Raw genomic sequence first — 12,276 nt, forward strand, 5'->3', positions numbered from 1 at the left:
ATGTAGAATACTTGAATTTCAGCAAGGCCTGTGACACAGTGCTGCACAGACGACTTATAAATAAATTGTGCACCCTTGGTATGGATCCTAATGTGACTGACTGGGTTACAAACCTGTTGAGTGGGAGGCCACAAAGAGTAGTTGTAAATGGAGTTTTCTCTGAGGAGTGGTTGTTTCTAGCGATGTGATTCTGGGATCGGTTCTTGGACCAGTTCTTTTCAACATTTTTGTTAGTGACATATCGGAAGGGTTGTTGGGAAAGGTTTGTCTTTTTGCCGATGATACCAAAATCTGTAACAAGGTGGACAGCCAGGAAGGAGTTGAAAATATGAGGGTTCTAGCGAAGCTCGAGGAATAGTCTGGCAGCTAAGATTTAATGCTAAAAAATGCAAAGTAATGCATTTAGAATGCAAAAAAGGAAAGGGACAGTACTGGAGGTGAAATTCTTCTAAACACAAAAGATGAGTGAAATCTGGGGGCAATTGTATCTGACGATCTTAAGGTGGCCACTAAAAGTCAGAAAGATACTTGGCTGCATAGAGTGAGGAATGGTCAGCAAAAAAGGGAGGTGATATTGCCCCTGTATAGGTCCCTAATGAGACCTCTCTTGGAATATTGTAAACAATTCTGTAGACAATATTTTCAAAAGAATATAGACAGGATGGAGTTAGTCCAGAGGTTGGCTTCTAAAATGGTCAGTGGTCTTTGTTCTAAAGCATATGAGGACGGATTTAAAATCTAAAAATATATACCCTAGAAGAAAGTCAAGATGGGGAAATATTATCAAGATATTCAAATATCTCAAAGGTTTCCGTGCACAGGAGGTGAGCCTTTTTCAATGGAAAGGAAGCTCTAGACCGAGAGATCATGAGATGTGGTTGAAAGGGGGTAGATTCAGGAGTAATGTTATAAATATTTCTTTAAATAGAGATCGGTTGATGTTTGGAACAGTCTCCCAGTGGAAGTGGTATAGTCAAAAACAGTAGCTGAATTCAGGAAAGCATGGGATAAATACAGGGGATCTCTAAGGAAGTGCTGAGAATTATAATGCTAAATTGGACAGGTGGGCAGAGTGGATGGGCCATACGGTATTTTTCTGTCATCGCCAGAAAACTACAGAAAGTTCTTCAGGACAGTGTTCATCTAATCCTCATGGCCTATGGGGATGTGCTATGCATGTCTCATGCAGTTTTCCAGCAGTCCTTCCATACATCCAGGAACAAGACTGTATACTGTTGACCCAGGAAGATGGGACAAGGTAACATAGTAATGATGGCAGAAAAAGACCAAAATCATCCATTTACTCTGCCCAGCAAGCTTCCCAAGGTGTAGTTACTGCTGCCCTGTGCCGCTCCGTGCCGGTTAAGCTGGTTACTCTGTGCCATTACTGGTTTGTTGTAAGCTACTAAGAGGTGTGGATTTGCTGGGTAAAAATATCTAAATAAATTAAATAAACTTCACAGATTTAATGTATAGCTCTCAGTGATCAAGGATCTTAACTTGCCCACAAAAATTGTGGACATACTTGTCTTCTCTAGGAAAGCTTCCACTAGCAGGATTTATGTCTTCAAATCGCAGAAGTATGCCAAATGATGCCCACAAAATGCTAAGGGCCCATTTTCCTGCGAGCCTAAGCATCTGCTGAAATACTTGCTCCATCTTCCTGACTCAACCCTCACCACCTCTTCTGTACGGGAGCACCTCGGCACTATAGCGGCTTACCATACTCAAGTGGACAATAAACCAGTCTCTGCTCATCCATTGATATTTCACTTCTTGAACACCCAGCATGTCAAAGCCCTGGCACAAAAGCCACCTGTTTCATGGCTCCTGAATGTAGTCCTTTCCCAACTAATGAAGCCGCCTTTTGAAAACTGGAGTCAGTTTGTCTAAAATGCTTGACATGGAAGATAGTGTTTCTTGTTGCAGTTACTTCAGTTATAAGAGTCAGCAAACTCCAAGCTATAGTCCTCTATTCTCCATACATACAGTTCTTCCATAACAAGGTGGTTCTCTGTCCTTACCCAAAATTTCTTCCTAAAGTCGTCTCAGCTTTTCACATCAATCAGTCCATCATATTACCTACCTTCTTTCCTAGACTCCATGTGCATGAGGGCGAAAGAGCCCTGTATACTCTGGATTGCAAACGTGCCTTAGTGTATGTTCAAAAAACAAACTCAGCTACATCAGAAAACCTCCCAGCTGTTGATATTATAAAATTCCAACTGACTAGGAGTAGCTGTTGCCAACTATACCTTATCTAACTGTTTGACTGAATGCATTCATCACTGCTACACCTTGGTAGGACTGCAAATTGCAAACTCTGTGAAGGCTCATCAAGTGAGAGCCATGGTTTTGCATCTTCGAGAAGTACCTGCTGAAGATAATCTGCAAAGCTGCAACTTGGTCTTCCATTCATATCTGTCATATTACGGTGTTAACATCTCAAAGGCTGACAGTAAATTTGGACAAGTAATTTTGCAAAGTCTAATTTCACAGTAGTCCATAGTGAGGGGGGGTGGGTTGCTTTACTGAGTAAATTCTTAACTGCCCCCCTCAGCTTAGGACTCCCCTCATGTATATGTACCCCCAAGCCAAACACCTAATAAACGGCATCCTACTCCGGAGCACTCACCGTACACCAAACAAACATGACAATCAACCACGGCACATCCAACGGACGAAGCAAAATGGATCCATATACCCCTCAACTAGCAAACACAACTCAGGAAGAATCCCAAAAACCGAAGAAAAAACGTGAGTACAATCGCTCAAACATTACTTACAAGAATCTGAAAACCTACACCAAACGCATGCTCCTATCATTCATACTATTTAATGCTCAATCCATAGTAAAAAAAAAAAAAAATGCCCATTCTCAGAGACTTACTCACTTATACCAAACCAGACTTCATAGCAATCACAGAAACCTGGATTAAGAATACTGACAACGTTTTAATTAACCAAATTGAAGAACCAACTTACAAAACTTTCTCAATCCCCAGACCATCTTCAAGATATGTTCCCCTTTCGAAATCGCACTATTCGACTCTCCTAAATTACAAATATGCCTAGTATACTGTCCCCCTGGCTCTTTAGAACATAACTGCTCCCCAGTAATAGAATTCTTCATTACCAACTTAACACTCAATTAACCAATCATCATCCTGGGAGATTTCAACTTGCATATGGACACCCGTCCCCTCACAGCCACATGCAAAACTATAACGGATGCACTAGCAACAATGGGAGTAAAACAAATCATCAAGGAACCATCCCACAAAGCAGGACATACCCTTGATTTGGTTTTTATCAACACCGACACATGGGATACGCAACAAACAAAAATAACCAAAATCCCCTGTTCAGACCATTACCTCATCCAAGCCTCCCTCACCTTCAGCACGAAACCCAACAAAAGAGAAAACAAAATTAGAACCATCACATACCGCCCATCTTTTGATATAGAAGCACTGCAACTAAATCTCCAAGAAGAAATCACGAACATTGATTAGACAAACTCCGAAACAGCCTCAAACTCATGGATCAACATTACCAAAACACTAACAGATAGAATAAACCCTTCCATCATAAAGACAATAAAAAACCCTAAACACCTAAATCAGTGGTACAACGATACCATAAGATCAGCCAAATGTGAATTCAGAAAAAAAGAGAGATCCTGGCGCAAGAATAAAACTGATCCACTACTCAACGCCTACAGAACCCATCTAGCAATATATAAAAAACTGATCCAGAATGCAAAAAAGGACTTCTATTCACCAAACCAACAAATGAGCCAGGAACACCTTCCAGCACAAACAAAAGCAATGATTTTGCCGAACATTTCACCGAAAAAATTAATAAGCTAATAAACAGCAACAACTCCATCACTCACAACCAAACCCCGAAACTGTTACCGAAAATAACATCAACTTGGTCTAACTTCGACCCCGCCTCCTCACTTGAAATCAAAAATATAATCAAAAAAATGAATCCAGCAAACCATCCCATCGATAGTATCCCCATTCAGACTAATTGTAAACACAATTACCAAAACAAAAACAGACATAGTTAATCTTTCCCTCACCGAAGGAAAATATCCGGAATGCCTAAAATCAGCAATCATTAAACCATTAATAAAAAAGAACAACCTAGAGCCTGAGAACATTCAAAACTACCGACCCATATCAAATTTACCATTCATTGCGAAAATCATTGAGAAAATTGTCCACTCACAACTCTCTGAATACCTTGACACGAGCAACATACTTCCCCTCTCTCAATTTGGATTCAGGAAAAATGTAAGCACAGAATCCCTACTTCTCTCACTTAATGACACGGTACTCAGAGGATTTGCCAAAGGACAAAGCTACCTATTAATCCTCCTGGATCTATCAGCCGCTTTCGACACAGTAAACCATGCAGTCTTACTCGACAGATTAGCTGAAATAGGAATCATAGATACGATATTAAAATGGTTTTCCTCCTACCTATCACACAGAAGTTTCCAAGTAATGTTCAACAACAGTCTCTCGAATAAAGTCAACCTCAGCTACACTCTTCAACATCTACCTACTACCTATCTGTCACGCACTAGAACGCCTTGGTTTGACCCAATTCTATACGCTGACGATATACAAATATTGGTCCCTATGCAGAATACGCTGGAAGATACATACAAGAAAACAACTATCTATCTCTCAGAAATCAACAGCATCTAACTGACCTGAAACTCATAATAAACATAGATAAAACTGATTTAATCATCCTCGACAAAAAAGAACACCACCACCCCCATTTTTCCACTTAAAACAGAAAACCCAAATACCTTACTCTCACCAGTAACTCATACACGAAATCTAGGAATCACCATAGACAAAGAACTTTCATTCAAAACCCACATAACCAACAAAATTAAGGAAGGATACCACAAATTATTAACGCTCAGACGTCTCAAACTCTTCCTTGCACAGGATGAATTCAGAACAGTCCTGCAAAACTACTCATCTTCTCCAACTTGGACTACTGCAGTGCTCTACTCCTTGGCCTACCACTTGCTACCATCCACCATCTACAGATCCTATAGAACACTGCCGCCAGAATTCTGACTGGATCAAAAAAAACATGAACACATTACACTAACCCTCATATCTTTACACTGGCTCCCAATAAAATACTGTATAGAATACAAAGAACTTTCAATCCTGCATAAAATAATCCAAGGACTTCAAAACAACTGACTAAGCAAATCCATCGTACTCCATGCTCCAAAACGTAACCTACGCTCAACGAACAAAGGCCTCCTCAAAATCCCTCATGCCAGAACCACAAAACTAAACACGACCCGCGAGAGAGCCATATCCATCACCAGCCCCACCCTATGGAATTCAATACCAATGGAAATAAATCAACCAAGCATCGAAATTTTCAAAAAAGACCTGAAAACCTGGCTTTTCATCAGAGCCTACTCAAACTCACTCAATCAACAAAGTCACCAACCAACCACGCAACCCAACACCAAGAAAAAGACTCCGTCCCTCAATCAATTAAATAACTCCCACCATTTGAACACCTAAGACAATGTGCAACTGACTTCACTTACTACCCCAAGCCTATATGCAACAACACTTTACTTTTTATAACTATCAACATTACCACATGTATGAACATTGCTGTGAAAGTAGATGGTTAACATGTAATAATTATTGTATATGTACTCAACTAACAATCAAAACCTTCCTGATGATTTGCTACATTGATTTTTTGTAACCAAGATTATTTCACGAGCACTGTAAACCGTTCTGATGGCGAAACTGAATGACGGTACATAAAACACGTTAAATAAATGTAATGGCTAATTCAACCTGCTTATTGACTGAAAAAACAAATTTGCTTACATTAAATGGTGTTTTCTGTAGATAGATGAATTAGTCATGGAATACCCACCACCTTCGTAGAGAATAGACTGCATAGCTAGATTTGCTCTGGTATGGACTGAGGAGACTCACGAGGCAATGCCTGTGCCTGAAGTCCTGAACATACTCAGTAGAGCTCAAAGCTCTATTTTCTTGGAGAGACAAGTCTGTTCAGTGCCTCTGTATGATGTCTTCCACATGTAATGACTAATTCATCCTGTTGCCTATGGAAAAAAATGTTTATGGTGAGCAACTTTTATTCACCTGGCTGCATTTCAGCCTCGGTAGTCCCTATCAGGGAGCTGCTTCTTTAGGGCTCACTAGACAGTTGGTCACCAGCCATTTAGAGTTCAGTTAGAGAGGGTACAAACGCTTTATTGGCTGATGTCAGCCCTAAAATTAGAAAGAAAATGTATTTTATTTGCTGGATTGAATGCATCATTACTTATCTATAGATTCCACAAAACTCATTTTTAGATTGACAAAGGTACTTTGGTTGGTCAGTTCTACATACTTTGGATTATTTGCATTCATTCAGGAAGTAACACTTAAAACATGAAAATAACTTTCTTTGAGTGAAAAAAATAATTTTGAGGCAGAAGCCTTTTCGGTATAGCTGCTTGTCAGATTCTTATTTGTCCTCCTTGTTGCAAAACATTAAGAAAATGTAGACAAAACGTTTTATTTTTCCTTAGAGTACAGTCAAAAGATTGACCACTTTAGAGTGTAGAATTCACTTTTAATGTGACTTGTGTGTGTTTCGTAAAATGTACTTTATTTTAAAATTAGGGCTTCCTGTTGCAGCTGTTCCGGGAGCTCTGAGTCCTCTGGGTATTCCAAATGCTGCAGCAGCAGCAGCTGCAGCTGCCGCAGGCCGTGTGGGTATACCTGGAGTTTCATCTGGTGGCAATACGGTCCTCCTTGTTAGCAATTTAAATGAAGAGGTAAGTGACAATATTTATTTTCTTGTTTCTTTTCATTTCATTTGTAGATGTTTTTTTGTGAAATTTGTCACAGTTTATTTTCTTTTCCTTTTCGATGTTTAGTTCAAAACCTTTTTTTCTTCACCATCTTTCCTCTTTCTCTTCTCCAGTATAAAATTTAAATATATATTTAAACATATCCCATGATTATTAGAAAATTCATTTCTTACTGAACAATTAAAAAAATATAATTTAGGAAACACGCCTGAGAAAAATATGGTAAATGCTTCTTAATAGCTGTCTGCTCCTTCAAGTTTTCATTTATGTATTCTTTGCAAAAAAAAGAAAAAGTGCTCTTTTGCAGATTATTTTTGTAAAATAGAATTTTGCTCATTGTCTTTTCTTATTTGCTTGTTCATTTCATGCTGACACATGCTTCTTTGAAAAAAAAATCTTAATTTGTGTGATATACTCTAATACATTTTTCTTTCAAGGTTCTTCCAAAGATCCTGACGATGCACTTTCCCCGTCTCTCTTAGCAATTTTGTTCTGTGAAGTTGTTGGTCATTTTTCTTTACTTTTAAAACTATCTATTCTTAGTCTGGGTCCCTCTTTCAAATACTCTTGCATTTTACTATCTACTCCACTTTCATTTTGATTTTTGTGAAAGCTGGTATGAAATGTGGGAAGTTTGAAGTTTACGTTGTCTAACTGGGTAGTTGTTTCATTTTTACCTGGCCTCTGTTAATATAAATGTTAAGCTTTTTATCATTTAATATTGTTAATTTTGTCATCCACAGTCTTGCATGCCAAAATGTTTGGATAAGAGAGCCATTTTTTTTAAATTGTGCCTGCATTTCATAACCAGCCATGCTTATGCAGTAAAAGTTCAGAGTTCAAAATTTCTATTGCATGCTTTTTATGTCAAGATGAAATGCTGTAATAAACTCTCTGATTATGGATGTACTTTACCCATATTTGTCTTGGGTGACTACATTTTACTCAGTTTTCTTATACAGTACATAAACCAACCATTTTCTGACCAAACTCCTGCATTTCCTATGTACTGACCTATATTTTATTTTTTTCCCCAACTCCTTATTTTTTTCTTCTGCATTGCTGTTTCCCGTCCCCATTTCATCCTTTTCCCTTTGTGTTCACCGTCCCATTCCTTGTCTTTCCAAATTCCCTTGTTCTGCCCTTCCCTGTGTTATCCTTTGTCTACACCCCTGTCTTCATTCCCTATGTTCATGCTTTTGTGCTTGAACAAAATGTTCCTCGGACCAACTTGCCCCAATTAACTGCCTTGAACCATGATCCATGACCACCTCACCATTCTACGGGAACCACCCTTCGTTATGGATGATCTGTTCATCTCCGCTCTTCCTCGACTCTTCTCTCTTCTTGTCTTACGCTGCTTGCTCTTCTCTCCTTCTAAAGATGGTTTCGCCCCAAAGTCTGTTTACCCTCTTCGGTATGTTATTGTTAGCACTATACTTTTATTATTGATTTAATTTTTGTTTCACCTTAGTTCTTATTTGTAGCTAGCAGTTTGGTTTTTAAAGTTGAATAGTAAATCTTTTGCTATTTTTCTTTTGCTGTTTACAAAACTCACCATAGACACAAGATTTTTTTAATGCATGCTGATTTATTTTGCATGATCTTTAATTTAATATCATTCACTTAGCTTTGAGGGTTTATCAAAAAAAAATCTTTTCAAAATTTCACTGTTCAGAATCTTGATCTACTTTTTTCATTCATGTGAATGTTGAGTGAGCGAGTGTTCATGTTGATGTCTGAATGTGTCATTGATTTGTCAATCATGCATTATAGTTGACTTTGCTTCAAAATTATTTTCTTTTTTGGATTGCCCCTTCTATGAATCTGAAAAGGTGTTTATGGGGATGTGCAGCGGGTGAAGATTTTATACAATAAGAAAGACAGTGCTCTTATACAGATGGCTGATGGGAACCAATCACAGCTGGGTAAGATCTGCTTTATAGTTCAGTTGTAGGATATGTTAGAAATCTCTGAGAATAATCTAAATAAATCAAGAAAGGTTCATTACTGCTTGAGACTATATACAGGCCTGATCATTCTTGAATGCCAGGTAGCCAATAAGTAGATAAATATGAGTGTTTATAATTAGCATCATTGGAGTATAGGATCTGTAGTCTGAAAGAAGCATATTGAAATTTATTGATGCAAAATTGGGATTTTGTTAGGATTATTTTAAGTTTTTATGAAACAAAATTTTATTAGTTGGTATTTTAATTTCTTTCATTGGTGTGTTTACTGAAAGTAATACTTTTAGCAAGAGGTTTTGCCAGTAGTAAAGGTGTGTTTGAGATGTTCATTTACCTGTTTTCTGTTTTAGCAATGAGTCATCTTAACGGACAAAAAATGTATGGAAAGATTATTCGTGTTACACTATCCAAGCATCAAACAGTACAACTACCTCGAGAGGGACTTGATGACCAAGGGCTAACAAAGGATTTTGGTAATTCACCTCTCCACCGCTTCAAGAAACCAGGCTCAAAAAATTTTCAGAACATATTCCCACCATCAGCTACACTTCACCTGTCCAATATTCCGTAAGTATTTAAAAGTGATAGTTGGTGATGATGTTATGGGGGAAAAGTTTTCCAAAAGGGTCATCTTCGTATCCAAATGTTTTATCATTTTAGGGATGCATTTATTTTTTAGCTTTTGCTATTTTTCATTCTTTATGATGTAGATTTTAAGATTTTAGAACATTGCTGCTTCTCACTGTATTATCTATAGTTTAGTTTTAGATTAATAGTGAAGCTCATAAATTTAGTAAAAAAACAGTTTGGGCCAATTGTATGACTTTTAAGTTGTAACCTTCTTTACCACAAAGGACGACGACGATGGATAATCTTATGAAAGTATTTGTCTCTGTAAAAGCTTTGTATTAAAATTAAAATTGAATTACATTTTATGCAGCTTGATTTCAGTACACATTCCGAGAAGAAAGCTTACTGCTATATATCACTGTCTGAATCTCCTGTATTAGTTGCATTTTCCTCTCTATACTAAAAATACTCAATGTATAAACAGGATTGCCTTATCTTGATAAACTGTAAGAGTCTGATGACTCAGTTTACATGTTTTTTTGCTTTTACAAGGATGTATATAAATTGAATCATTTCCATTTTACCAACTCTGAATATCCCTGTTGAGTGAGTAGCTCATGTGGCAGATTATTGGCTCTCAAAAAAAAACTATCGGGCGGATTTTAAAAGCCCTGCTCGCGTAAATCCGCCTGGATTTACGCGAGCAGGGCCCTCGCGCGCCGACGCGCCTATTTTGCATAGGCCGCCGGCGCGCACAGAGCCCCAGGACGCGCGTAAGTCCCGGGGTTTTTTGAGGGGGGCGGGGCCGAACAACGCAGCGTTTTGGGGACGGGACGTGGCCTCCGGACCAGTCCCCGGGTCGGATGACAGCGCGCCAGCAGTCCGCTTCTCGCAGGCATAAATCTAGGGACAAAGGTAAGGGGGGGTTTAGATAGGGCCGGGGGGGTGGGTTAGGTAGGGGAGGGGAAGGTGAGGGTGAGGGGAGGGCGAAAGAAAGTTCCCTCCGAGGCAGGCTGCGTGGCTCGGCGCGCACAGGCTGCCCAAAATCGGCAGCCTTCGCGCGCCGATCCAGGATTTTATAAGATATGCGCGGCTATGCGCGTATCTTATAAAATCCTGCGTACTTTTGTTTGCGCCTGCTGCGTGAACAAAAGTACGCGATCGCGCTTTTTAAAAAAATCTACCCCTATGCATTTATCTAAAGCACAGGTAGAAACATATTTTAAAAATGATGGTAGAAAAAGACTATATAGCACATCTAGTCTGCCCATCCAATTTATCTGGCTTTTACAATTCCCATCACTCCCTCAGAGATCCCATGCATCTTCCCATGTTTTCTTGAATTCACATACCATTTTTTGCCTCTACCACTTTCACTGGGATGCCTTTCCATGCATCCACAACTCTCTCTGTAAAGATATATCATTTGTCAACCCCCTTTCATACTCATTCCATGACCCTCTGTTCTAGAGCCTCCTTTCCATTGAAAGAAGCTAGCCTATTGTGCCTGGAAACCTTTGATATATTTAAGTATCTTATCTTTCCTCTAGGGTGCACATTTTCAGTTCTTTGAATCTATCTCCATATGCTTTAGAACAAAGACCACTGATCATTTTAGTAGCCACCCTTTGGACAGACTCCAAACGGTTTATATCCTTTTGAAGGTGCAGTCTCCAGAATTGTACATAGTATTCCAAATGAGTTCTCCACAGGGACCTCTATAGGGGCAATATCATTGTGGTGCTTGCCCACTGATGGATCCCTACATGCTGCTCCCTTTAGCATATTTTTTTCTGCTCTGTCTTCATGCCTGCCTGATCCTTAGCCTTTATACCAAAACTGCTAAGTGGTGTATATATTAATTAAGATAATGTGAAAAGTGAAATTTTAATTTCACATACTTTGCCATTTTCTATATTTTATTCAGAAATTCTTCCTTTAAGGTATGTGGGAAATGGTTGAATGAATTTGTGAATTTTCTGTAATATGTAAAAGAGAGTTCCTGAACATACACAGATCAGTCCAGAAAAGCGGGTTTTATTCAGCCACATATACGAGAGTGCCACCTGCAGTCCCTCAGTATTTCTCTACCTCCAGCAGATGGTAGAGGTGCTAACCCTGCAGTCCTGACTGACTGGATATATTAAGGAAAATTGCTCCCCGAGGTGACAGGCACCTGCAGAAGAGTCGTCCCTCGGGTTGAGCTGGGTGAACCTGACCGGCTTCAGCCCGAGACTCCGGGACCACTGAAAGCCAGTGGTCTGGTTCCCCTCGGTGGGTCCGAAGCCCCTCCGCCGGCCCAGGAGCAGGGAAGTACCTTTACTTTTGTTTTTGTGCTTTCCTGTGTATCTGGGCCTTTAAGTTTTTCTTGTAAAAAAAAAAAAAAAAATCACTGGCAGCTGCCTGCTTTTGCAACAGCAGACGCGAGTGAGCAGTCTGAGCGGCCTAGCAGGCAGACACCTTGGGATCATCGAGTGCAGGCTAGACAGTAAGTGGGCAGATTGGGGGATTATTTGGAGGAGAGTGGTCCCGGTTGGGACAGTTTCACTCCGGTGGGGGCTTGCTGCGCTCCCGATCGTACCGCACAGTTTTCAGCAGCGGCCTGTTCACACCGGCGGAAAATTCTTGGGGCAGTGAGCCCTCTTCAGGGTTTGACAGCTGCCGCGTGGTGCGCCCCTCCCCCTCGCGATATGGGCTGCGTGGAAGCGCGGCAAGTATACGATTTGCCTATTGGTTGTTTCTTTTTGCCTTTATTTTTTTGGTGCTTGCTATGACGGACAAGCAGCTCCTCTTCGGAGTGTGCTGGGGGTGAGGGTGGTCAGAGAGCCAATCAAAGCC

The 12,276-nt window shown here is 39.8% G+C and overlaps 1 protein-coding gene across 6 annotated transcripts in view; it reads left to right on the top strand.

The window, feature by feature from the left end:
- The window catches only part of PTBP2 (polypyrimidine tract binding protein 2), a 308,274-nt gene that overhangs the window by 287,984 nt on the left and 8,014 nt on the right, over positions 1–12,276 (top strand). For 4 of the 6 annotated variants that reach the window (XM_029618933.1, XM_029618927.1, XM_029618928.1 and 1 more), the window contains 4 exons: positions 6,708–6,862; positions 8,282–8,315; positions 8,734–8,826; positions 9,219–9,435. In XM_029618933.1, the coding sequence (XP_029474793.1) occupies positions 6,708–6,862; positions 8,282–8,315; positions 8,734–8,826; positions 9,219–9,435 (499 nt within the window). The remainder of the gene's footprint in view (positions 1–6,707; positions 6,863–8,281; positions 8,316–8,733; positions 8,827–9,218; positions 9,436–12,276) is intronic. The other 2 variants (XM_029618929.1, XM_029618930.1) reach the window with 1 other exon arrangement.

The sequence above is a fragment of the Rhinatrema bivittatum genome, chromosome 10 (genome assembly GCF_901001135.1).
Source record: "Rhinatrema bivittatum chromosome 10, aRhiBiv1.1, whole genome shotgun sequence".
NCBI classification, from domain to species: Eukaryota; Metazoa; Chordata; class Amphibia; order Gymnophiona; family Rhinatrematidae; genus Rhinatrema; species Rhinatrema bivittatum.